Source organism: Trachemys scripta, chromosome 1, assembly GCF_013100865.1.
Source record: "Trachemys scripta elegans isolate TJP31775 chromosome 1, CAS_Tse_1.0, whole genome shotgun sequence".
Classification (NCBI taxonomy): Eukaryota; Metazoa; Chordata; order Testudines; family Emydidae; genus Trachemys; species Trachemys scripta.
The window spans coordinates 163,435,878-163,463,756 of NC_048298.1; the positions used below are offsets into that span (position 1 = coordinate 163,435,878).

General features: G+C 45.9%; 1 protein-coding gene across 2 annotated transcripts in view; it reads right to left on the bottom strand.

Annotated features, from left to right (window-relative positions):
* RCSD1 (RCSD domain containing 1) overlaps positions 1–21,711 on the bottom strand; it is a 49,236-nt gene extending 27,525 nt beyond the window's left edge. The window contains exon 1 of one of the 2 annotated variants that reach the window (XM_034791620.1): positions 21,509–21,711. In XM_034791620.1, coding sequence (XP_034647511.1) covers positions 21,509–21,514 — 6 coding nt within the window. In that variant the 5' untranslated portion in view covers positions 21,515–21,711. The remainder of the gene's footprint in view (positions 1–21,508) is intronic. The other variant, XM_034791629.1, reaches the window with a different exon arrangement.
* Positions 21,712–27,879: the final 6,168 nt, after the last annotated feature.

Genomic DNA, 27,879 nt, shown 5'->3' on the forward strand with positions numbered 1-27,879 from the left:
GCAGCAAGCCCAGAGATTCTGGAGCTATGAACTGCCAAGCCTACAGGTGCCGAGGCTCAGCCCTGGTACAAATTAAAAACTGGTTTCTATTAAGTCAAAAGCTGGCATTAGTGAAACCAGAACACTTCAAAATAAATCTTGGTTTTCGATGTTGAAAATAAGATAATCTTAGACTAGATGAAAATGCCCTGGTTGAGAGGTAGCTCAGGTCTCCCTTTACTGGGAAGTCAAACTGAGGGAAGGAGGCATCCATAATTCTGGCAGCTAAATTCCTGTATTGTATGAGACTCAGTGCATAACCTTACCAGTAACTTTCCTGAACAATTAAAGATCCAGGATCCCTTTCCAAAAGCACCACACTTGATTGCTCCTAGTCCCCAGGACTTTCAAACTCAAGCCTCTTCTCCTGAGTGTGGAAGCAATAGTTAGCAATTATTAAAGTCATCCTGTAACCACAGTTCAGGAAGACCTCTTCTTCCTGACATACAAACCCTGCTCTCATATTGGTTTGCTTATCCCTGGCAGATGGAATGAGCACCGTAACTCAAAGGCGCAGGACTGGCTCTAGACACAAGCGGACAAAAAACTTCTGTAGATACTTAAGCACACACTTTGTGTGGTTTGGGGGCAAGAAAGAATTTGATCCTCTCTGAAAAGGGCCTTGAAGCTAGCAGGCTACTGAGGTCATGTGAAGCTTGAGGAATCTAGAGATACTCATGTTTTTGGGATAGCCTGCCTCATACTCTTCTTGAGAGACAAACACTGATCCTGCCCCTAATGTAGCAATGCTGGCAGCTTTTATCTGCAGCTGACAACAGCTGTTGCAAAGACTATGGCCACACTGAGATGGTCCCTATTGCTTCATCTCCATGTTCTTGGAACCATTAACAGGAAACTCTAATGGTGGTATATGGGGTTTGTCATTGAGGTGTCCATGCTGTTAACACTTTCTCCAAGGTGCATCAGGGCAAGATGGCAGTGCTCAATGAGGAGGGCATTAATAACCACTCTACTAAGACATTGTCCATTTAGCTAATGCATTTTGAACAACAACCACCCCACCTCCCACTCCTGAGTTTCCCAGCCTGTCCCTTCCCATGTACAAGGTCCTGCTTGGCTACCAAACTTTTGTTTGTTTAACTGATATAAGATTTCTGACTGCTTTGGTCTGGAAAATATATACAACTTGTCAACTTTCACCCAAACGAATTAGTGTCTCTCCATATGTACTCCCCAAGTCTTGTTCCTCTGTTTGCTAATCCCTTGTCCTTCTACAGAGGTCAGATACCTCCTGCCCCCTGACAGGGAACAACTGTCAGAATCACTTACCCCATCCACAGTGTGAGCATGTAGGGGGAGAATAATGCGTCTGGGATAACTTAAATTAATATGTTGCACTCATAGGCGCCGACTTTCCCTCTGCCCATGGATGCTCAACCCCCCTCCCAGCCCCGCCCCATCCCCATTCCACCCCTTCTCCAAAGTCCTCACCCCCTTCCTGCCCCCATTCCACCCCCTTTCCCCAAGTCCCTGCCCCGCCTCCTCCCCTGAGAGCATGCGACGTCCCCGCTCCTCCCTCTCCCTCACGGAAAGTCCTAAGCACCGCCAAATAACTGTTAGGCGGCGGGAAGCGCTGGGAGGGAGAGGGAGGAACGGGGACGTGGCATGCTGGCAGGTGAGAGAAGGCGAGGAGGGGGGAGCTTGACTGCCGGTAGGTGCAGAGCACCCACTAACTTTTCCCCATGGGTACTCTAGCCCCGGAGCACCCACGGAGTCGGCGCCTATGGTTGCACTTTGCTAGCAGCTTTTATCTAATGATCTCAAAGTATTGCAAACACTAATTAATTGAGGCTGACAACCCCCCACACATGTGAGGAAATAAACATCATGTCTGTTTTAGAGATAACTAAACCAAGGTACACAAGATAAGTAAATTTGCCAAGGACAACTTGGATGTGTGCTTGTAAGTGAATTGGTAGTCAGGAATAAAGCCAAAGAGCCCTGGGTCTCTGTGTATACCACTAGACCACATTCCCTCTGTAAACAAAGTAGCTTTCTGCTGATTAATAATTATATTTTACCCTTTTTTGGGAAAAATAATGTTATCTAAAGAGTAATAATACTTTAAACCATTCTAGCAGGAATTATAGCTGTAGGAAAAATTCTGGGCTAAATTCTGCTTTCGCTTACACAAACATAAATCTAGAATAAGTGCTTTGAAGGGAATGAATACCACTGATGTAACTGAAAGCAGAACTTGGCCTAAGCAGTATACATCAACTTCATTTTGAGAAATGTCTTTCAAACAAACAGTGTCCTCATATACATTGCAAAGTTCAGTAATTTCTCCATCCCTCAGCTAGGGAGAGGTAGAAGCAATGGAGAAATTGCTATCAGGGGAGGTTTGTAATGAGCTGGGTGTTTCAAGGGGTGAAACACAGAAAGGCTGCTTCAGATGAGTGGAGCTGCGTATTACTTAGCTCTCACACCAACAGTTATACAGCTGAGTGAAGAGACAAAGAGGAGGCTGACCGTAGACAAGAAGAGGAAGCAGAGACTGGAGTAGAGAGAGCTCATTTCTGAAACTAATTCTATTGTTGTAGCCTCCAAGATATAGTCAGTGCTATACTGAGGATCACTCATAGGAATAGATAGACTAAGCGCTTCCTGTGCAGACTAAGAGGACATAAAAAGACAAAGGGTGGGGGAAAGGATGTAGCCTAGTGGTCAGAGTGACTGTATGCATGTAACTTATTAGCTTTAAGTGCCAATGTTAAGCTGAGTCTATAGAGAGTTTTTAAAACAAGGAAGGTCTTTTTGAAATACCTTCAAACAGCTCAAGGAAGCTGATAGCAGAGCTGAGGATCTGGCTACTAGTGACTGATTTTCAGAGGTGTCAGACACCTACAATTCCCACTGACTTCAACTGGAGTTCTGGGTTCTCAGGACCTCTACAATCAGGCTCGACACTAGTTGTGTCAAATTGGGCACCCAAAATTAGTGGGTCACTCTTGAGAATGTGGGCCTAAACACTTTAAACTTACTCTGGGGCACTTCTAATGATGCATCAGGGCTCAATAACCTTCCTATGCAAACAAGTCCACAATGACGGAGTGAAATGTGGTCTGAGGAGAATAGCAGGAGCCAGCAACTCCTGAGTTATAATCCAGCCTCTGACGTGGATTCCTTCTGTAGCCTTGAGGAAAGTCATTTATCCTTTGTTTCTCAGTTAACCCACCTATAAAATAATTCATTCTCACAATCCACCACTAACAGTAGAAATAAATGCTTTGAAATGTATTATAACTAAACAGTTGCAGTACTTTCCTAGTGGGTAGTTTAAACCATAAAATCTCCTTTTGTTGACAGAAAGGCCAAGTACTGAATGGGGACTAAAATTTCCTCTCCCCAGAAACAGGATCTCCAGGTAAAATTTGAAGCACTGGGGAGCCATGGTGCAGCCTGTCACTGCCTGTGCTATGCTTATTTAATGGGGAATATGGAGAACATTAGTCTCCAGGGCTATCAAGACAGCACTCTTCACCTGCACAAAATTAATTAAAAAATTGTGTGTGAAAGAAAAGTAGTGAAAAAAATATATTTGGGCTTCTAGAGAGCATAAGAAACAATGTTAAGTTGCAGAGAGTGGGGTGGAGTAAATGCAGTAAGGTAGGAGTGTTTAACTAAATGATTGTATTACTTGTTGGGTTTTCTTTCCCATGAGCTGCTTTACGAAAAGGTGTCCCTAAAGGTTTCAATCTTACCTTGTGGGAATCGACAGACTAAAAACCAGATTGCTTGACTAGCAAAGCTGCTACAAATTATGCTCCAAATCTCCTAAAAAGGAACAGGAAGTATGCATCTCCAAAGAGCCCTCTTGGTGAATTTGGCTTCAGGTCACGTGATTATATATATCAGGGCTTGATGTCAAATGGGGTGGACATCCCTAGCAATCAAGAGGACACTATGGCCTGAGGTTGAGAATGGAGAAGAGGTGCAAGGTATTTAAGCTGTTTGGGACAGAGACTGCCTTTTTGTTCTGAGTTTGTACTGCACTTAGCACAATGGAGTGTTGGCCCATGACTGGGGCTCTCAGGAGCTATAGTAATACAAATAATAAATATTAATAATACTTTTTGTAAGCACCTAGAGGGTTATAAGGAATAGCCAGCATGGATTTGTCAAGAGCAACTCTTGCCTAATCAGCCTAATTTCCTTCTTTGACAAGGTTACTGGCCTAGTGGATGGGGGGGAAGCTGTAGATGTGGTTTATTTTGATTTTAGTAAGGCTTTTGACACAGTCCCACATGACAATCTCATAAGCAAACTAGGGAAATGTGGTCTAGAGGAAATTACTATAAGGTGGTTCCACTGTTACATTCTGAGGTGCAATCCAGACCAGTGAGGGGTTGTGTCACCACCTGCCCTGAAACCTTGGGTGCCTCACAATGCTTTGCTGCAGTAGCTCCCAATTTGGGCTGCTCACAAACAGCCAAACACCATTCAGGTCACACCCTGAGTGTCTGTATATAGCGACAGCCCTGATCCAGCAACCTGTCAGCAACACACCAGCCACACTCTGGCTTCCAGCAGCCTTGTTTACTACTAGCAGGGTGACCCAAACGTACTCACGATACCAAATATTCGTGTGTTCTGTACTGTCCTGGACAGTTCAGATATTATAGGTCCGTTGCCCCTGTTAAAGGGTCAATATCCAGCAGCCTGCTACTTTAAACAGAGTTACCAAAAAACTCAGTTTAAACACAGAACTGGATTAGTTTTGATTAAAAATAAAATAAGTTTAACTACAAAGAGAGATTTTAAGTGAATACAGGTACAAGGCATTAAAGTCAGAAATGGTTACAATAGAAATAAAGATAAAATGCTTTCTAGCAGCCAAAACTTAACAAACTAGACTTGGTTCAAGGTAAAATCTTTACCACATGCTCCCAGCAACATCGCTAACCAAATTTTCATGTCAGGGTCCCTCCCAATGTCAAAAGGTTGGTTCCTTTGCCTTCTTAGGTGAAAGAGAGAGATCGATCCTGGGGTATTTTTGCCCATCAATTTTATAGTCCAGTCACTCTTTCAAATGCATTTTCGTGAGAGTTATCCCTAAAAAACGTTCCTTCCCACTATGAGAATGGAGACATGGAGTCTCGTAGTGAAAGAAGTTGCATGTTGTTGTTTGCTAAAATGCAGATCCATCTGTTCTTGAACCCTCCCCTTTGTCGCCAAAAAATGGTGCTTGACAGGCGAGTGCCAATCAACGTTGATGACACCTGGCTAGAGGCGTTAGCTTGTCCTTTGTCTTTGAGGAACAGGTTTACTCCCTCCCCAGACTTGTCTGGTAAACACGTCAGTCATAATTTCAGCATATGTATGTAATCTTACATATAATGTTGCTACACACATTTCACCATGATATTCTTGACCAGCGAGTTATTAGTTTTCAAATGATACCTCACAAGGCAAATTTTGTACAAAGATTATTACAATAGTGTGTAGGGTGTGAATAGAGGGATGCATTTGGTCACATTGGATGCACAACTGGGTGAAATATTATACTCAGAAAGTAGTTATCAATGGTTCACTGTCAAACTGGGAGGGGTGTACCTAGTGGGCTCCTGCAGGGGGCCCTGGATCTGGTATTATTCAATATTTTCATTAATGACTTAGATAATGGAGTAGAGAGTCTGCTTATAAAAGTTGAAGAGGACACCCAACTGGAAGGTGTTTCAAGCACTTTGGAGGACAGGATTAGAATTCAAAATGACTTTGACAAATGGGAAAATTGGTCTGAATTCAACAAGATGAAATTAAATAAAGACAAGTGCAAAGTACTTCACTTAAGAAGCAAAAATCAAAGGCACAACCACAAAATGGGGGATAACTGGCTAGGTGATAGTGCTGCTGAAAAGGATGTATAGGTTATAGTGGCTCACAAATTGAATAAGAGTCAACAAAATGTGATGCAGCTGCCAAAAAGGCTGATATGATTCTGGGGTGTATTAACAGCAGTGTCATATGTAAGACACAGGAGGCAACTGTACTGCTCTTCTCAGCACTTGTGAGGCCTCAGCTGGAGTACTGTGTTCAGTTCTGGGCATCACACTGTAGGAAAGATGTGGACAAATGGGAGAGAGTCCAGAGGAGAGCAACAAAAATTATCACGTATTTAGAAAACCTGACCTGTGGGGAATGGTTAAAAAAATTGGGTATATTTAATCTTGACAAAAGAAGAATGGGGTGAGGGGCAACCTGATAACAGTCTTCGGATATGCTGAGGAGTGTTATAAAGAGGACTATAATCATTTGTTCTCCATGTCCACTGAAGAGAGGACAAGAAGGAATGGGCTTAATTTGCAGCAAGAAAAATATAGGTTATATATTAGAAAAAAATTTCTAACTATAAGGATAGTTAAACTCTGGATTAGGCTACCAAGGGAGGATTGGAAATCCCCATCCTTGGAAGTTTTAAAAAACAGGTTGGACAGACACCTGTCAGGTACGGTCTAGGTTTACTTCGTCCTGTCACAGCACAGGGAGGTGGACTAGATGACTTCTCAAGATCCCTTCCAGCCCTGCATTTCTAGGATTTCATGATACTTCAGCTCTGGTGTGGGACTGCGCTAAAGCTGCTGTTTCCAGTCTGTATTAGTGAAGGTTTTGTATATTATTATCATGTGTTCTGCTACCTCCCACTCAGCTCTGTTCAGTGATGCAGGGGCCTTCTCACTTTTCTTCCTGTTTTTCTGAACACTATTATAATTATTGAGTGAATAGCATGAACTTGAGTGGAGGTTTGCATTGACAGTCACCCTACCCTACAGGGAAAAAAGACTATGGAAGAGGTTGTGTTCTTTACAGGGTGGGTCTTTATTACTCTGGGACCTGTTGGATTAGCCACTTATTCTTTTTTTTTTTAAGTGGAGTATAAAAAAAAACAACTATTAAATTGTGTGTTTCACAAGTTAAACATAGACTAATAACAGCAAGACTAAAGGTTTCAAATTCCAGGGAAACCTAGAACATAAACTCAAGGGGAAAAAAAATTCATTTTCATCAAAGTAAACATGACATGCAGCCAGGAAGACATTTCAAGAGCTTGGTAACCTACAGAGATTGCTGGTATGGAAAGCAATTGGAAAAAGGAAGACAGAGTAATGCTGGATCTTTTTGCATACGCAATAAAGAGTTCCCAGGCTTTTGTAAACTTTGTACATGTTTCTTTTCTGAGTTATGTTTCCTATATGTGGGAGTTTCCAAGTCTTTAACAATCTGAGGGAGCAGGATGAAGTCATAGACAGTGGCGATAATCTCATCACACCTGCTAGGTCCTCTGAGGGCTGCTCTGACAAGCCAATCATGGGCAGAGCAGCCACTAACGTCACAGGGGCTCTTCCATCACCGGAGTAAATCTACTTCTTTGACAGGTGGTAGATAGGTTGACAGAAGAATTCTGACCTAGCAGTGTCTACTCCAGGGTTTAGGTCATCTTAGCTACAACACACAGGGCGTGAAGATTTTCACAGCCCTGAGCAATGTAGTTAAGCCGACCTAACTTGGAAGTGTACACGGGTCCATGGAAGCTTGCAGGATCAGACCCCTACTCAGTGCTGTTGCTCCAATTCAATTCAAAATAGCTCCCGACAGTCTCTTTTTCCAGTGCTTTGTCAAATCTATTTTTAAATGTCCCAAGGGATGGGGCTTCCATTGCACTTGGATAACTATTCCAAAACATAATAGATTTTGCTGCCAGAAAACTTTGCTGTTATTAAGCCAACAGCTTCCTTTTCTTAATTTCATTGCATTACTCCAAGGTATACCCCCTGGCTCAGTAAACTAAATTATTCCTTATCATGAGGTCTACACCCTTCAAATATATTTAGGCAGTTATCATTCTCCCTCTTACCTTTTGGCCAAGTGACTTAACTCCATTCTTATAAGTTAATCTTTCTTGCCCTTTACATTTTGATGCTCTTCTGTGTACACCCTACATTTTGTTTACATCTTCCTGATGCTGAGGATTCCAGAAATGAAAGCAGCAATCCAGTACACTTGTATAACTGTATTGATCAAGTACTGGTGTGCTCAGCCCTGTACAAATGTATAGACAAGTTTTCTGCCTTAAGAAGCGTAGTTCTGGCACAGGTGAGGCCCCAGGTGATGGCATAGTTTGGAGAAGGTGAAGTAATTTTGGACTCTTGAAGAATCCTTCTAGTAACTGACAGGTGTAAGGAGGGTAAGGAATTATTTAGAGTGTGAGACAAAGCTCCGATCTTGTCTCAGTGGGTCTCACGCTTCCAGGCGGATTATGTTAGCCTCAGAGACTCACTGTGACCTTCCACCTAGCCCTTCTTTCTCTAGGGGCAAGGGTCACAGCCTACTGAGCCATTTTATCATAAGTCAGCAAGGGAGGTGTGAAGAAGCAACCCACCCTCGCACAGTCTCTGTTGCTTTACAGTCTCTGTGATTAATCAGGAATGGGGAGGAGGAAAGGGAGGGAACCCGGGCCCGCCCTCTACTCCGGGTTCCAGCCCAGGGACCCTATTAGCAGCAACCCTTAGTAGCTGACTTTGAAACAGGACAGGTACAATTCCCTGCCCCTCCATTATTTCAGGGCCTCCTTCCTTGTACCTGCTAGGGTTTGTACTGCCCAGTTTCTCCAGTAGCACGGCTTCCTCCTACCACTCCTTACACGCACGCCCACCCGACTAACTGGGAGGCTTTTAACTAGTTTCAGCCAGCCCCTGATTGGCTTCAGGTGTCCCAATCAACCTAGCTGTCTTCACTGTTTTCTGGAAGAATCTTAATTGGCCCCAGGTGTCTTATTTGACCTGGAGCAACTGCCATTTGCTTACCCTGGTAACAGGGATTTGTTTAGCCTTGGGCTAATATATCTGTCTCCCACTACTTTCCTATAGTCATCTGGCCTTGCCCCATCACATATTCCCCCCCTACCCCACCCCTGGCTCAATACCATAGAGTTGGGCAACTTGGAACACCAGGCAATGTACTTGTGACAGACCATCGCATTGTCGCGGTGGCATCCAGCCCTATGCTGTGTATGCAACTGAAGCGGTTGGAGGGATAAGAACCACCTGGTGACCCTTGCATTCTTTTTCTTATTCCACCGCATCAACTGGAGGGGTGCATGGTCCATCACAAGAGTAAATCTCCGTCCTAAGAGGTAATAATAGTGTCTCCATGGCCCATTTGACGCAAGGCATTGCGTACTTCTGTTTTCTTGGGAGCAGCTTTCTGCTTGGGTAGAGGATCAGGTGTTCCTCTTCTCCCACCATTTGCGACAGAACAGTTCCCAACCCCACCTCGGAAAATAAATTCCTTGTTAAAGTCCGAGGCTATGAGTACGGGGTCATTACAGAGGGCTGTCCGAAGGTCTGTGAATGCCCCCTCTGCTGCGTCGGTCCACTTCACCATGTTTGGACCTCGGGCCTTTACCAGGTCCATTAGGGGACTTGCCCTCGTGGCAAAGTGGGGAATAAAATGTCAGGAATAGCCTACCATGCCTAGGACTGCATGGACCTGCTTCTTCCAGGTCGGCCAGGGCCAGTTTTGAATCGCCTCTAGCTTATTCGTTTCGGGCTTCACTATGCCTCTTCCTACAATATACCCCGGGTACCTAGCCTCTGCTAGCCCTATGGTGCATTTAGCAGGATAAGTGGTGAGGCCAGCCTGCCTTAAGATGCGCAGTACTGCTTCAACTTTCTCCAAGTAGGTTCCCCAGTCTGGCGTGTGGATGATGACAATATCTAGGTATGCGGCTGCATAATTAGTATCGGGGCGCAGCAGCTTATCCATGAGACACTGGAATGTGGCTGGTGCCCCATGTAGCCCAAAAGGTTGGACAGTGTACTGGAATAGCCCCTCCGGGGTGGAGAACGCTGTCTTTTCTTTAGCTTCTTTGGTCAGAGGAATCTGTCAATACCCTTTTGTCAGATCCAGTGTATTCAAGAATTTGGCACTACCCAGTCGGTCAATCAGTTCGTCGATGCTTGGTATGGGGTATGCATCAAACTGGGATACTTCATTCAGTCGGCAAAAGTCATTACGGAATCTCGTGGTCAGGTTTAGGCACTAGAATGATTGGACTGGACTACTGACTGTAAGATTCTTCAATAACCCCAATTCTAACATTTTCTCTACTTTGGCCTTCATCTCTTCTCTTTTGGCTGCTGGGATTTGGTAGGGTCTCAATATTACCTTGGCTCCGGGGATTGTGCGGATATGGTGATAGGTCTCAGTCGTCTGCCCCGGTTTCATAGAGAACACATCTCGGTTGCGATTAATCATGTCAGCTGCCTTGATCTTTTGGATCGGCATCAAATAATCGGGTGATATCTTCACTTGCTCATGTAAGTTATCCTCCTGGGGTAGGGCCTCCTGGGTGACTAAGCATGCCTCTCAATTGTGCCAAGGTTTTAGAAGATTGATATGGTAAATTTGCTCCGGTTTCTGGCAGCCTGGCTGCCACATCTTATAGTTCACCTCCCACATGGCTTCGATCACTGTGTAGGGTCTCTTCCACTGGGACAACAGTTTATTTTCTGCTGTGGGCACCAGCACCCGATCCCCTGGTTGGAACCGTCGAAGCTTTGCTTGGTGGTTAAATGGGTTCGTTGGGTCTCCTGTGCTCTCTCCAGGTGTTCCCGTACAATGGGCGTAACTTGGGCTATATGATGTCTCATCCGCAATACATGCTCGACTATGTTCCTTCTGGGATTTGGCTGCTCTTCCCAGGCTTCTCTGGCTATATCCAATATGCCCCAGGGGTGGCACCCGTATAGTAGTTCGAATGGAGAGAAACCCGTGGAGGCTTGTGGGACCTCCCCGATGGCGAACATGAGGTAAGGCAATAGGGTATCCCAATCTTTCCCATCCCGGCTCACCACTTTCCTGATCATGGCCTTGAGGGTCCTATTGAAACTTTCCATAAGGCCATCTGTTTATGGGTGGTATACAGAGGTCCGTAGGGCTTATATGTGGAGCAACGAACAGAGATCTTTCATTAGTTTGGACATGAAAGGTGTCCCTTGACCAGTCAATATCTCCTTGGGTAGCCCAAGCTGGGCAAACATCTGTACTAGCTCCTTAGCTATTGTCTTGGAAGCCGTGTTGCAAAGGGGAACAGCTTCTGGGTACCGGGTTGCATAATCCAGTACAACAAGCACATGTTGGTGGTCCTGAGCTGTCTTCTCTAGGGGCCCTACCAGATCCATGGCTATGCATTCAATGGTATCTCTATTATTGGAAGAGGTATCAAAGGGGCCCACAAGTGTGGGTGAGGGCTATGTAGCTGACACTCTGAACAAGAGGTGCAGTATCGCCGGACATCTTCATGTATTCTTGGCCAGATGAACCGCTGCAGGATCCGTGCCTGGGTTTTCTCTACCCCTAGGTGTCCTCCAAACAGGTGACTGTGGGCGAGGCTCAATATGGTGAGACAGTGCCCCCCATAAGGCTTTATGGAAATATGCTTATGAATGTATATATATGACCTAACTGGAATATGTTTTAGGTTACATATGTCATGTAACATATCTATGTAAAGGTCATGATCTACTGAATGTATTCAACCTATTTGTATGCATGTATCATTTTTGTATTTGAAGTTATGAATATTGGATAGATACTGGCTTGATTTTAACTAGCCTAGTAGAGCATTTGGTCAGCTTCTTGAAAAAAGTGCAAATTAAGTGCCCAATCAAAAACCACTTAATCCAACAATGAATTTGAAGATGTCAATCCACATCTGAGCCTTCCCAGGAATGTGGCTTGGCTGGTAAAAACTGAGTCATGCATGGACATGTGGCTTCCCCATGTGACTCCAAAACTCCATCTTGGAGCTGGACTTTGCATAGGAGGGAGGAGGGGGTCTCCACCCACAAGAGAGAGACTATTTAAACCCCTGGGAGACTCCTCCATTTTGTCTTCAGCTGGCTAGAGAGAGAGCCTCTCCACCCCCCAGGATACCTGAAAGGAACTGGAACAAAGGACAGTAACTACAAGGGGTGTAAGTGATTGCTGGACCCAGACCTGAAGGAGACCAGTCTGTAAAAGGAAGCTTACTGGGTGAGATTTTATTTGTATTCAGTTTCTTGGACATAGACTTGAGTGTTCTATTTTATTTTACTTGGTAATTCACTTTGTTCTGTCTGTTACACTTGGAACCACTAAAATCCTACTTTCTGTATTTAATAAAATCACTCTTTACTTATTAATTAATGCAGATTATGTATTAACACCTGGGGGGGGGAACAGCTGTGCATATCTATCAGTGTTATAGAGGGCGAACAATTCATGAGTTTACCCTGTATAAGCTTTATACAGGGAAAAGTGGATTTATTTGGGTTTAGACCCCATTGGGAATTGGGCATCTGAGTGTTAGAGACAAAAACACTTCTGTAAGCTGCTTTCAGTTAAGTCTGCAGCTTTGGGACAAGTAATTCAGACCCTGGGTCTTTGTTGGAGCAGACGGGCGTGTCTGGCTTAGCAAGACAGGGTGCTGGGGTCCTGAGCTGGCAGGGAAAGCAGGGACAGAAGTAGTCTTGGCACATCAGTTGGCAGTTCCCAAGAGGGTTTCTGTGATTCAACCTGTCACATATGGCTTTTTGATACTTTCGTGGCACCAGAAGTTGTTGTATCTCTTGCTCCTGCATTTGCACCACCCTGCATAGGAGATTTTTCTTCACTATAAAGTGAGGTCCTGGACCCTGGCCCTTCCCATCCACAGGTATCCAGTCTATCTTGGCCATCTCTTTCTTGGCATTATCATATCTGGGGTCCTCTGTCTGGACCCGCCCAAAAGTCTCTCTCCTGGGACTAATCTGCCTGAGCTCCCAGGGGCCGGCTTCTGCTTCTTTCAATGGCTCGCCACTGTCACGGCTGGGGCCGGCCTCCAGCTCACCTTCCGTGGTGGTAGTTTCTCTGTTGGCTGCCTGTGTCTAAATGCCTACTAGGGCAGTATTATGGCCCTGGGTCAGGATCCAGGTTTCAAAGGCCTTCCTTTCTTTTTTTGTCTTCCAGGTTTTTTGGGGGGCTGAGAACAGATCCTGAGAAATCTCAGCAAACAAACATCAGGGGTTAACATTCCCCCGGTGATGAGTCGCTGCCCTCAGGGTCCCCACCTCCCTCCAGCCTCTCCAGGGGGAGTAAATTATCAAACCCTGGACAGTCCCTCCTAATGACTACAGGATATGGGAGTTTAGGAATCACACCCACTGTCACCTCAATGGGGTTCCCCATAACCTCTATCTCCACCAGGATGGTGGGGTAATGGCTCACAGCCCCATGCATGCACGTCACTGCTACGTGTTTGGCTTGTAGCAGCTGGCTACTTTTTACCAGCTTACCTGAAATGAGGGTGATAGCCAGGGCCAGCTCCAGGGTTTTGGCTGCCCCAAGCAGCCAAACAAAAAAAAAAAATCCGCAATCGTGATCTGCGGCGGCAATTCGGTGGGAGGTCCTTCGCTCCAAGCAGGAGTGCGGGACCGTCTGCCCAATTGCTGCCGAACAGCTGGACGTGCCACCCCTCTCCGAAGTGGCCACCCCAAGCACCTGCTTGGTAAGCTGATGCCTGGAGCCGGCCCTAGTGATAGCACTCCCCGAGTCCACAAGCGCTGTAGTCTCTGCTCCGTTTATCCTCACCAGCCTGGTGTAGTTATGCGGGGCTAATGCAACCCCCGTGAGGTGGATAAGGGGGCACGGTACCTCCCAATCCCTCAAGTTACATTGCATAAGCTCCTTGGTGCTGGGGCACTGTGCTGCTATGTGTCCCCACTCCCCACATGCAGAACATCTATAATTGCTTCTAGTCATTCCCCCATCACATGGGTTGGGGGTTTAGTTCCAGGGTTCCCCCGACTCAGGCCAATCCCGACCTTCTGGAGTCCCCGCTGGTTTTCGGCTCCCCCCTTCTTTCACCTAGGACTCCCCGGGGATTTCGCTGCCCAACCTTCCAGGGTTGGGGTTGGGTGCTTGCTTCGAAAGGGGCCTTCCTTGGGTAGTCAGGTCAATTTCCTGGCTGTCATCTGTCTTTCTACCAGCGTGATCATCTTGTTGTAGGTGGACGGATCGTTCTGGCCTACCAATTTGCGGAAATCTGGTGGCAGTCCCTGCATGTAATGGTCCATGACCCGGGTCTCCAAAATCTCCTCCAGGCTGCACACCTTGGGTTGTAACCACTTCCACATGAGGTGTATGAGGTCGAATAGCTGGGACCTCAGAGGCTTGTTCTCCTGGTATTTCCACTAATGGAATGTTTGGGCCCATACCACTGCCGTTACCGCTGATCGTGCCTTCAGATGGGGATAATCAATGGTGTCCATGGTAAGCAGGTCAAAGTAGGCGTTCTAGGCCTCGCCGCACAAAAAAGGGGTGATAATGCTGGCCCACTGCTCCTGGGGCCATGCCTTACTCTGAGCAGTTCTTTTGAATGATAGGAGATATGCCTCTATGTCACCTTCTGACGTCATCTTTGGCAGACAACCAGTGGCCCTCAGGTTTCGCGTCCCATTGGACCCCCGGCCTGGGCGGTGAGGATTTTCAACTGGTCCACTACCTCTCGCAAGAGGGCACAATCTTGGGTCACCTGGCCCATTAATAATTGATTGGTTTCCTGTTGTAGCTGCATAGACTCCTGTTGTGCCATTGCCTGAACCTGGGAGGCCTCCTGCTGGGCCACCATGGCTTGCACCAGAGCTCTCACCATCTCCTCCATTGTGGTACAAAACAAAACCCCAGTGCACTTTTTTTAACCTTTCTTTTCTGCCACGCTGTCAACAATCATTCTACTCCTGACACCAGTTGTGTATCATACTGACCAATGGGTTACATACACACAGTGTGAGGTATGGACAGACTTGTTTCTGAAGGGCACTAATGCCATACTTAAAAAAAAAAAAAAACGTCTGCAGCTATACCAGTTTGTGCTGTGATCTTGTCAGATTGCACAAGTGAGGTTAGATCTGGCTGGGTCTATGCTTGAAACTGAGACCTCCAGATTACACCTAGGTGCTGAAAAGAGTGACAATGGTGATTCAAAATGTGGTATCCTTTTAATTGAGTCAGTGCAGAACCAATGCACCAGTATAGGGTTGGGGCATGGTGCTATTGGAGGTATTGTCTCAGATGAAATGTAGAACTGTAGTACTTTGTGGCATGCAAGATCTCATAACATTTTAATAGGAGCAGGACAGTGATCTCAGGTATCCTATCCAAATTTCAACATTTGTAATTATATTCTGCCTACTAAAATTCCATCTGCAGTTTCAGTTGGAGATGGTATTGTTTTTTCACTTTATGTTCTAAACTATTTAATGTGGCTGTGTAGTATTGAATAGCTTCTACATTACAGCAGTTGAGAGTCTTAGCCATTTTACAGTGTGGGAACAGTGTGTGATCATCCACTGTGTTTAAAAAGCACTTTGCCCATCTAGATCACCTTTCATCCAAGGAAATCAAAGTACTAATATTAAACAAATTGTGTTGCAAAGGCAACTGTGGTATTATCCCAAACAGCCCACATGTGGTGGCCAGCACAGCCACTGAGTTACCTTTTTCAATACCTGTTAGTCAATGACAAGGACAACCAGAGAGTTGCTTGTAACAAGACATGCTCTGATCAAGAACCATAACGTTGTTACTTAAACAGCATTTTTGTTGCTACTTAGAACAATAGTTCTAGAACTGGAGACTACTGTCCGAAGGACAAGAACCACCACGGAATTACCTTGTACAACATCAGTGCACTTCCTTCCAATTGTAAAGACTGCTGTGAGGCTAAAGCTGGAGAAACCTCTTCCTTTGCTCAGTAGAGGACACCATAGTTATTTTATAGTATATTTACCAAGGGCCAAATTCTGCTCCGTTACACCCATTCAATCCTTTCAGTGAGGCTATATGCATGTAAGTGAAAAGAATTTGGTCCAGTTCTATTTAGTTGACAATATCAGGGAAGATAACCCTGTTGCAATTCCTGCTGGCAGTATCATTGCATCACTATGTTGCCCGTGCTAGCAATAAGATTTTACAAAGATATAGGCTGGAATTGTTAACGTAAAAGCATTCCTTGGATGAGGCTCCTAGCTGGTGGATCAGTTGGGCCCTGCACTGATTGACTTTGGAAAACCTTGGACTAACAGCCAAGAGATGAGACTAAATAATGACTCGGTAATATATCCCAAGTGACTAAGTAAAAATAACCCTTCTTAAACAATATATGTGCTCCCTGTGGACCAAATTCCACCCTAGCTTAAGCAGGCAGTGTTCACATTGCAGTAAATGGAAGATCTCCCATTATCTCAGTGCTGAATGTGGTTGTCCTCAAGTCACATCTGCTGACTTGACAGACCAGAACAAGCTTTCACTCTGCAGAGCTAAGGCAGCTGCGAGAGAGCGAGCTGGCCCTGTCATTAGAATAGACTCTTACGTTCTGCACACACAGTCTTTATTATTGCTGGAGATCCCAGACTGATTTTGCAGGGCTGGTAGTTCAAACGTCCTCCCCCCACTGCCTCACGCACTCAACTGTCATTGGAATTGTGAAGCAAGAACACAGGATCTCTCTCTCACACACTCACACACACGCGTGCGCCTTCCCCCAACTATCATTGGAATTGTGACTTGCACACACAGGATCATCCAGGGGAAAACAATTTTGCACTATTTGACAAAATTACAGACTGATGCCCTAGTTAGCACTGATCCCATCACTTCCATGAGGAAAGGTCACAGGATTTCCTAGACCCACATGAACAGTATGTATAAAGCAAGCTGACTTTTCCCCCTCTCCACTCTCCAGACACACAGGTAGGTGCCTGGAATGTGGTGGAGCTGATGTACTCACTCACTGAAGGAAGTGTATTATGCTGCTCAACCGCAACACTTCCAGCCTATTAAAAAGTGGTGATGGGCTGGGGAAGAGTGACTTGTCCAATCCTTGGCTCAGGAGGCTGATAGGGTTATACTGGGGCTGGTTGGAAAACAAGAATTCTGTTTTGTGAAAAATAAACCCCCTGCGGTTTCAAAAATTGCTTTAGTTTTTCATCAGAATGAAAATGAGACTTTTAGGGTATGTCTACACTTTGAGATGAGGTTGTAATTCCCAATTCAAGGAGACATACCTGTGCTAGCTCTAACCGAGCTAGTGCACTAAAAATAAAATGTAGCCAGCAGAGAGTGAGCGCCAGGAGGGACTAGCCACCCTGGGTACATGCCTCATATCTTGGACGAGAGTGTACTCAGGGTGCCAAGCCCCTCTTGCTGCTCATGCAGTGGCTACGCTCTATTTTTAGCATGCTAGCTCAATCAGAGCTAGCATGGGTATATCTTCCTAAGCTGGGAATTACATCCCCACTTTGCAGTGTAAACATGCCCTAAGAGAGTACCACTAGCCAAAATAACCAATAGCCTAGTGGTTAGAGCGATCATCTGAGATGCAGGAAAGCCACATTCAGGTCCTTGCTCTGCCTGATGCTGAATAATTATTAGTAGGGACAGAATAACTGCTTCTGCAGTGGTGTTGGCGCTTGGGGAGAGGGCTTTAGCCCCCTGGATTTTTAGTGTGATATAATAATGGTAGACTAGAGCTCAGCGCTATGCTCTGCCACAGTCTGTCTGAATGTGCTGTTAAATAGGAAGGTAAGTCTGTCTGTATTTCCTTCAGAGGGAGCAGTTGTGTTGGACTCTGATGATGAGTCTGACAGCTCATGTGGGAGGAAAGGGGAACAGAGGGCTGAGAGAATCTTCCTTCCACTCCTCTGCTTCTCCCCACTATTTCACCTATTGGGACCAGGGTACAGGCCACCATGGGTTCTTGTGGCAGTGGCAGAAGTAAGGAGTTGATGTCATTCTCACACTCAATGCCCTGCCTGTATCAGGTGATGACCCATTGCCCAGCAGCTCCTGTACATGCCTCCTGTGGAGGATGCCCCAAAGCAGAGAGAGCACAGGCTGTGGGACAGGGAACCCATTCAGTACATAGCCACAGAAATGAAGTGGCCAAATGAGCTACCAGAGGAGCAGAGAACTGCTCTCCCTCTCTGGCAAAATGAGAGCCCATCAGGAGTCAGCTTCCTGGAGGGAGATAGGAATACAGACACCAAGAGGAGGAGAAATGAAGCCTGCTGAGGGATACAGAGAAGGGGAGAGGTAAATGTCCCCAAAATAAAGTTGTCAGCTGCATCCCTACTGTTCAGAGAAAATAAGAACCACCTTTCACCTTAGTCCAGAAAACAAACTGAAGCTCAGAGACTTGGATTGCTTCCACCTCCTTATTTGTAACTTTCATGTTCCTCTGTGCTACCAGTCTCCAGCATAAGGGTGGCAGGGAAAATGCCTTAACAATAACCTACTTAACCAGCAGCAGGAGGTAATTCCACATGAGGCCTAATCTCACAAGTTTTCCAGCTGAGTTTCATAAAGCTCAGAGGCTCTTACAGTTCCAAAATGCATTTGAACTCAAGGCTGCTTATTCAGACCAAACTCCAAACCTTCTAAGGTAATTACAAACTAACAGGGCTGCATGTTTCCCCTACTCCCAATTCTGTGGGTCCTGGGGAGAAAATATAGTGAATGTTCTCCTGTGGGAAGTTTGGCTTTCAGTATTGCTAACCCCAAGTGTTTTACATTTTAGTTCTTTTTATTTGCAGTCTGCAGGTGGAGCCTTTTAGGATTCACATTTTCAAGCTTTGGTCTGCAGCCATGAAGGCTAGAAGCTTTCTTTTTAAAAATGAAAGATGAGATTTTTAGGTTAAACCTGACTCCAGGAGTGGGGGCATTAAGAAAAACAAAATATCATGAAACTCACAGTAAAACCATAGGAATTGGCAACTTTGGACTTTGCTGTATTTTCCCTTACTTGGGATGCTAACCCATCTTTGTTTGTAAAGCAGCCGACCTAACTAAATGCTCAGTATGTTCCTGATGGCAGACTGGATAAGATTCTAGCTACAAAACACAAAGAAAAACAGCAGCAATAAAACCACACAAGGCAAGTAAGCCCTGGCTATTTTTCTTCTAAAGGTTCTAGAGATCTGATAGAAATGGCAATCATCTGGAGGTAGCCCATCTCATTCTGTAGTGCTGGTAATCATCATCTGTCCCATTAGTGTGAAGAGCTTGCCAATTATACCAGCTACAGAGCACATAACTGCTCTGCACTCTACAACTGAAGCAAACTGCCTGGCGAAGGCGGAAAATGACAGAACTTCTTGTTCCTGTGTACCGATGCATTAAGCATAGATCCTGCGGACAAAAGTCTGTATCTACCACTATATTCTGGCCCAGCTGTCTGCAAAATGCTCTAATGAGGGAGAAGCAGACTGAGAAGGGACCTGGAAATTCCTGAGTCTTTGATCCTACCTCTGCCACCGGCTTCATATGTGGCCTAAACCTCTGTATAATATTAACTTCCCTTACAGTGGTTTGAGAGACTAAATTCATTATTTGTAAAATGTTTTTGAAGATCAAATGTGCTGTTAAATGTTAAATATAATAACTAAAAGGAGATGTGATGGTCTACAAATGGTTGAAGCAAGTAAAAATGTAGTCAGGACAATAATTTATGGTGGTAAAAAGGAGATAGTGAGGAGTAATGGGAAAAATCAAGAGAAGGAAAATCTTAGATTAAATCTGAGGAAGAACTTCCTGATAATGAGATCTAGTACGCCCTGTGTGTCTCCCAGAGGAAGTGGAAGCCACATGTCTTGTGACCTTTAAAACACAACTGCATGAAACACTAGAAAATACATTGTCCCGTGCTGGTGGAGAATGGATTAGATGCGACCTAATGTCTGCTCCCGCTCTAAGTATTAGTCTGCCTATAAGCATGTGATTTCCTGCATAGTAAGTACTTTTTATATTAGAACTTCTACTAGCTCCTGAATTTCATGAGTGTCTGGCTTTATATAGTTTCAGAGTTTCCTAGCAGGCTGAGAATCACCACTGGATAACCTTTAGTCTGTTTCATTGGCTTATGAGACAAACAACAAAGCCCCTTCTCAGACAGAAGACATCACAGGATGCTGTACAACGAAAGACGATAAAACTAACTGTAACTTAAGGACAGTTAATGACCTAGGCTTGGCTCTATCAAATCCACAACCCCATAGGAATCCACTTAATTTGTGACTCCTACAACATGGCTCATCTTGAGTTGGTGTGATCACTGCTTGATTCTGCTCCACACATAAAACCCAGGTGACCAAAGGTCTGACTGCCTTTTGAGGACTTTCTACTGAAGGTGCCTGATCTTTAACCCGTGCCCTTAGGGCATCCCAGCACGCAGAGGGGCTGGTTTAGCAACTGGGAGTTATCAGAACTCCCAAGGTGAGCTGCACAGTGGAAATATTCAGAGAAAAATGATGGCGGTGCCCAAGGAACACTGCTCCCTGTTCTTGCTGTGTGTCTCCTGTGCTCAGAGCCACTTCACCACTAGGACAGGGGCCTAAACCAAAACTTATTTCCCCAGAAAGAATACAATAAGGTACTTAGCAAGATCTGTAATTGCAGAGGAATGAATGAGAAAATCTTTTGTCATTTGAAGTTTTGACAGTTGTAACAATCTCTCTATATTCTATGCCCTAATTAATAACAATAAATAATACTTTGCTCTTCTATGGCAACTTTCATCTAAGGCTCTCCAAGTGCTTTAAAAACGCTAGTGAATTCAGCTTCATACCATCCCTGGGAGCTAGGGAGCACTATCACCCCCATTTTGCATTAATGGAAACTCAGGCACAGAGGGGTGAAGCACTGTGTCCAAGGTCATGCTGCAAGTCAGTGGCAGAGTTTGGAATAAAACTCTGGAATCCTGACCCATATCTCTGTATTCCCACCATCAGACCATGCTCCCTGCATTCCCTGGGGACAAGATCGGGGGTGCAATGAAAAGTACAAGAAATTCTTAATTATATGGTATGACTTTTTTTTTTTTGCATAAACAAGGTTTCTTATATCCGCAGCTTCCTGAGTCAAAAATCTCTGATTTTGACAATGAAAGTGAGATTGCAAGATCCACAAGGGACAGAAGGAACATTGGGGTCTAAAATAAAGGACATTCCTGCAAAGGGGCAGCTGAGATGTATGGCTACAAATACCCCCATGAAGCCTGAAGTTTCAGCTCTATCTAGTTCCTCCTCCTGTGCCCAATTTTATAACTGAGTGTTTGAATCATGCCTCAAAATGATGCAGGCCCTTGAAGGTTACTGCCTTCTCCAACTCAGGGGAAGAGGCTCAAAAATGAATGATACACCACACTCCTCCCCTATATTCACATGCTCTCTTCTTCTCTCCCTCCCCCCAACTTTAGAATAACTCTGTGCAAGAAGTTCGAAGGGGTCATTTACCATTTAATACAGCAAATTGAAATTATTACCTGCTCCTAGTGGGAAAGTGCCATGTAAAGGTGGAGCTAATTCAATCTGAACTGCTGGGGCAAGTAAGTCAGCAAAGTAACGCGCGGCTACGGAAATAAATTTTTTACCTCCATATCCTGCAAGTGAGGGGTGTCCTCAGGACAGTCGTTCTTCCCCACCCTTTCCCCACTTAGCTGTGGAAAGTTTCTGCCCAGCCAGAGTGAGAACACACTGCTGAGCAGCGTATAATATAATATCCAAGCCCCAGCTCAGCTTGAGAACTGACAGAGCCCAGTGAGCAGCCCTGCACTAGAGAACAAGGAAGGAGGGAGGGTGGTTGAGAGGAAGGGAGGGTGGGGAGTGGTGGGGGAGGCAAAGCAATCAGGGTTTAAATTTAGACACAAATCTAAACAGATACTGTCCTTCCCAGAGTGCAGGACTCAAGAGAAACCTAGCAGCAAACTCTGTGCTCTGCCCAAACATGGGGGCACTAAGTGTGTATTTCCTCTGTATCTCTCCCTTTCTTTCTCTTCTGTCCATACTCCCACCATCATTTTCTTTTTTTTCTTTCTTCTTCTTCTCCCTACATCTGCATTCTTTCCCTCCTCTGTTTGTCATTATTCTCCCTCTCCAGGTCTGCAGTCTTTTCCTTTTCTGCAGCCGTTCCTTCTGTCGTTTTCTTCTCCTCTTTCAACTTCTGACCTTTTTAATCTGAGGCGGGTGAAAAGATTTTAACTGACACTTGGGATGGGCATGGGGAACATAAGAGGAGCAGATATCATATCATTATTATATTTGTAGGGATGAAGGCTTCACAGTGATAGGTGCTGTGCAAACACAGAATAAAAAGATGGTCCTAACTGGAGATGTAAATTGCTAAGTCTGAAACAGGATTGACTTCTTCCACTTCCAGTCTTTTTTTTTTTTTCACCATTTAGCCAGATGTGCTAATTCAGGATGCGACTTTTCTCAGTAAAGACTTGAGCACTGACAAGTAAAGCTACAGTTGTGGTGGTAAAGCTGTTTTTTTTTTGGGGGGGGGGGGTGGTTTTTTTTGGTAGATGCACAGGATTTAGGGTATGTCTACACTGGCAGAGTTACAGCGCTGGCAGTTACAGCGCCACTCAGAGAGCGCTGAAGGGAAACCGCTGTTGTGTGTTCACACTGTCAGCTGCCCACACTTGCAGCGGTATTCAGAGCGGTGCACTCTGGGCAGCTATCCCACAGTGCATCTCTTCCTCTTTTGCTGCTAAGTGTTGTGGAAAGGCGGAGGGGGTCGTGAGGCATCCTGGGCCCCTTGATGCATTGCTTTGCATCCCAGCAATCCCTGTGCTTCCGTCTGCATTTGATGCCATCTTTCAATGGTTTGTGTATGGCGCGCTCTGCCTCTTCAGTCTGCAGGAGTGGATCCCGAACTGTTGACCAGTATGCTGCTCACTCTGACTAACACGTCATGAGTGGCAGTGGAGTTATTCCTTAAACTACAAAGGTAAGAGGAGTGTGACATGGATCTCGCCACGCGTACTAGCTATGACACGAGATTGCTTGTGGCATACACGGAGGTGGTGACCACAGTGGAACGCCGCTTTTGGGCTCGGGAAACATGCACTGAGTGGTGGGATCATATCATCATGCATGTCTGGGATGACGAGCAGTGGCTGCAGAACTTTCGGATGAGGAAAGCCACATTCATGGGACTGTGGGATGAGCTTGCCCCAGCCCTGTGGCACAAGGACACGAGAATGAGAACTGCCCTGCCTCTGGAGAAGCGCGTGGCGATTGCATTGAGGAAGCTGGCTACTCCAGACTGCTACCGATCAGTCGCTAACCAGTTCGGAGTGGGAAAGTCGACCGTTGGACTCGTGTTGACGGAGGTGTGCAGGGCCTTTAATTGCATCCTGCTCTGAAAGACCCTGACTCTAGGCAACTTGCGTGACATTGTGGATGGCTTTTCACAAATGGGCTTCCCTAGCTGTGGAGGAGAGATAGATGGCACGCATATTCCAATTCTGGCACCAGACCACCTAGCCACGGAATACATTAATCGGAAGGGGTATTTCTTAATGGTTCTCTAGGCCTTGTGGATTACTGTGGGCATTTCACAGACATTAACGCAGGCTGGTCCAGAAAGGTGCATGATGCACGCATCTTTTGGAACACTGGCCTGTTCAAGAAGCTGCAAGTAGGGACTTTCTTCCCGGACCAGAAGATCACCATAGGGGAAGTCGAAATGCCCATTGTGATCCTGGGAGACCCCACCTATCCCTTAATGCCGTGCTTATGAAGCCATACACGGGGCAACTTGACAGCAGCAAGGAACAGTTCAACAACAGGCTGAGCAAGTGCAGAATGACTGTTGAGTGTGCTTTTGGCCGTTTAAAGGCTGCTGGCGCTGCCTATATGGGAAGTTGAACCTGGCCGATGACAGTATTCCTATGTTTATAGCCGCGTGCTGTAAGCTCCATAATATATGTGAAGGGAAGGGTGAAAGCTTCACTCAGGGCTGGACCACTGAGACTCAGTGCCTGGAGGCTGAATTTGAACAGCCAGAGACCAGGGCTATTAGAGGGGCTCAGCACAGAGCCATAAGGATCAGGGATGCCTTGAGGCAGCAATTTGAAGCAGAAAGCCACTAATATTTGTTGCTATGCTTGGGAGTGCAGTGCTTGTAATGCTAGGAGATGATTGTGATTGGTGCAGATGATGCAATATGAAGGTTTAAGATAACTTTCTGTTGCTTTGTAGGCCTATGTTTGCTTTCAATTTATAGAATAAAGATTGCTTTCAAACCAACACAATTATTTTATTAAAAAACAGCAACCGGAGGAGAATATCAAACAAAAAAACACATCAGCACTAAGGGGGATGAGGGAAGGGAAGGTCCCAGGAGGAGGTGAGGTCCTGGAATGGCTAAAGATTTGTGTATGTCCAGGGATCATATCCAACCTTCTCTTTTGGAGTACAGTGTAGCGGGTACTGTACTTCAGCAGGGCCAAACTGTAGAGGGATGGGTGTTGAGTGCCGTGGGTACTGAGAGTCTGCAGGGCTGGACTGTGAGGAGGGAGGAGTGGAATGCCGCAAGTACAGACTGGAGCCAGGAGGTTGATAAGAGTGTGTTGGCAGTGTCTGAGGGGTGCATGGGAAAGAGTTTTGCGACAGCGGCTGCAGGGGAGGGCGGGCGCAGAGCTGCTCGGTTTGCAGTGCTAGTATCGCCTGGAGCATGTCCACTTGGTGCTCCATAAAGTTTAAGAGCCGCTCTGTGGCTTCATTTCTGGCATGCTGCATTCTCCTTTCAGTCCCTCTTCTCGCTGTCCCACCACTCCTTCAATTCCTGTTTTTCGGCGGCGGAGTGCATCATAACATCATGCAGAAAGCTCTCCTTAATTCTTTGTGGCCGCTTTCTAATTCTGCGCAGCCGTTCAGCTGGCAATAATGAAGAGGGAGACTGGGCTCCCAAAGTCATCACTGTGATGCCAAAATGCAACATTTTACAGAAGCAGTATTGTTTGCAACACACAGAACACTGATTCGGTTTAAAACACAGCCAGTATTCACATACCTGTCACTAACTGGCTGACCCCAGGCAAGCACACATGAGCCACAAGACCTCCAAAATGGTGAGCAGCTGTAGCAGCAGGGTAAATCAGTGTTCCCAGACCCTACTGTACACTGGGCATTTGACTCTTGGGGAGAGCCAGCTCTTTCGGGGGGGGGTCTGATAATCATTCCTGTCCCCGCATTTTCCACAGTCTGTATTCATTATGAAAGATATCTCGCTGCTGAGGGTGAGCAGGGACTCAAGGGAGAGTCTTCTCTAAGACTGCAGCTACTGCCCTGGCCCTTATGCAGCTCCAATGTGTGCAGCAATGGTCCTCCCCTTAGTCCCCTGTGATGGCACAGTGGTGCAGAAAAGTTACCATTAATCGGGCAAGAAACAAAGCAGTTCTGCGGCAGCGGATTGCCCAGTATTTCCATGAGAGTTTCGTGGAGATCTCTGAGGCAGATTCCCGTGAAGTGAGGGAGTCAATCAACAGCCTGTTCTGACGCTCAGACTAGGCATGTGGTGGTACGTGCATCATACAGACACAACCCTGCTTTCTGCACCCCTCCTGCCCCCAACAACTTGCTTCAGCGATTCCCAAAATCAAATCCACTTACCGGGGTCTCCTCTCCTGTTTGCGCTTCGCCAAGATCCGACAGCTGTGACTGGCTAGCCTTCTCTGGGGTAGAAAAGAGTTCCTGGCTGCATGCATCTCTGACCTCCGAGTCATCCTCTGTCTCCCACTTCCCGTCCAAGATTTCCTCCTCCTGGTTTGGTACACTCTAGACTGGCACGTGAGCCACCGAAGTATCCACAGTGGCCTTTGCAGTGGAGGTGGGGTCGCCGCTGAGTATCACGTCCAGCTCTTCGTAGAATCGGCAGCTCATGGGCGATTTGTCTCCTGGGCCTTGTGATAGGTGTTCCGCAGCTCCTTCACTTTGACCCTGCACTGCAATGTGTCCAGATCATGGCCCCTTTCTGTCATGTATCGTGAAATCTATCCGTAGGTATCATAATTCCTACGGCTGGAGCGCAGCTAAGACTGGACAGCCTCCTCTCCCCAAATGCCAATGAGGTCAAGGAGCTCAGCATTGCTCCAAGCGGGGGATCGCCTGGTGAGTGGAGCAGGCATGGCCACCTGGAAAGATGCGCTGAGACCACTGCACACGTCACCAAACAAACAGGAAGGAATGTACGGGGTGGGGATGACAGTTGGTCACCTGAGGGCAGGGCAGTAGAGTTCAAACCGATGACCAGAGAGGCAAGAACAGGTATTGTGGGACACTTCCCGGAGGCCAATCGTAGTGCTGTAATTGACCAGGGTGTCTACACTGTACCCCCGGTGCAGAAAGCTGTATGCCTCTCATCGGGGTGTTTCTTTTACAGCGCTGCAACTGCACAGTTTCTGCGCACTAAGTGGCTTGGTAGTGTGTACACCTCGGGAGTTACAACACAGAAAGCTGCTTTACTGTGTAGAAACATGCAAGTGTAGACAGGGCCTGAGTTAGGAAGAATTAAACCACAACAGCATTTTGCTAAGGTCTCGCTTTCCATACAGATCACAGAAATGTCAACTTAACAATGTCATACCCGTTTTAGCAGCCCTCATGCACATGCTCCACCCACAGAATGTTGATCCCCATTTACAGAGATCAGTGCAGAGGATCAGATCCCCATCTATGGGGAGGAGTGCAGAGAAATTTGGAAAGACTTTTTTTTTTTTTTTTTTTTTTTTGGTCAATTGCAGGGTCTCCATCCTCCAGAGCTGGGAAGTGACACAACCCACTGGACAGTCCTGTTTCATAACTCTGCCTCCAGGACAAGTGAAAGAAGATTTTAAAATATCAGAGGGGTAGCCCTGTTAGTCTGAATCTGTAAAAAGCAACAGAGGGTCCTGTGGCACCTTTGAGACTAACAGAAGTACTGGGAGCATAAGCTTTCGTGGTGAGGTTCTTACCCACGAAAGATTTTAAAGTATTTTTTGAAAGCCAGGTTCAAGATTTAAACCTCACCCTCTTCATGGTTGTGGTGATGTTAGCCATCTAGATGCCATCAAAGCATAACAAGATGGTCCTACAGCATACTTATATCTTGCCCTATTAAAGTGACTGCTTTGCATACAAACCCTCTTATTGTTTAGCAGATCCTGGAATAAAATAGACTTAAGTCATGATATTTTTACCTCTTAATTACAATATTGATGGATGCTAGGCTACTCTGTGACTCAGAGTATGTCTACACTGCAATGTAAGCCCAAGGTTTGAACTCAAGAACAAACCTAATATTACTTCCATCCATACACAGTCTGACCCAGGGTCCCAGGACCCCATGGAGGTGGAGGGTCCAAGCCTGAGACAAGCCAGGACCAGGGTTCAAACCCTATTGCTTTGCCGTGTAGATGCAGCCCCACTGGATTCGTGTTCTGGGAGCCCACCAAAAGTATGTCACAATCCTATAGGCCAACTTTCTTTGCCTTGCTAAGACAGTCAAATTTTCCCATACTGCACCATGAACAAAAGGCTAGAGTAGGAGGGTGTTAGGAAGTCTGTGATATGATTGGTTGGACTCAGGTCTGCATACAGCAGTGTGGACACTGGAACCTCAGGTTCAGGCTCAGGTTAGAAAATTCTTAACTTGGGGTTGACAATCAATGTAGATGCTCAAGCCCTGTGTTCTGTAACTCAAAGTCCGCTGAATCAAGTTCCACTAACCCTAGGTTTACATTGTAGTGAAGACATATCCTCAGCTCCTATCCAGCAAAAAGCTCTCAGAATGATTGCTGGAATTGCCATGGGCTGGTCCCAAATCTTGCAACTCACTGGATAGTTAAAGAATCAGCCCTGGTTTGTTTTGTGACTTGATTTGAGTTTTCAAGTCATGGCACTGTCAGCGTGTGATAATACTTGCACAGATGCAGTGGGAAGACGCAGGACCAGATCCTGGGGAGTGCCTGGCAAA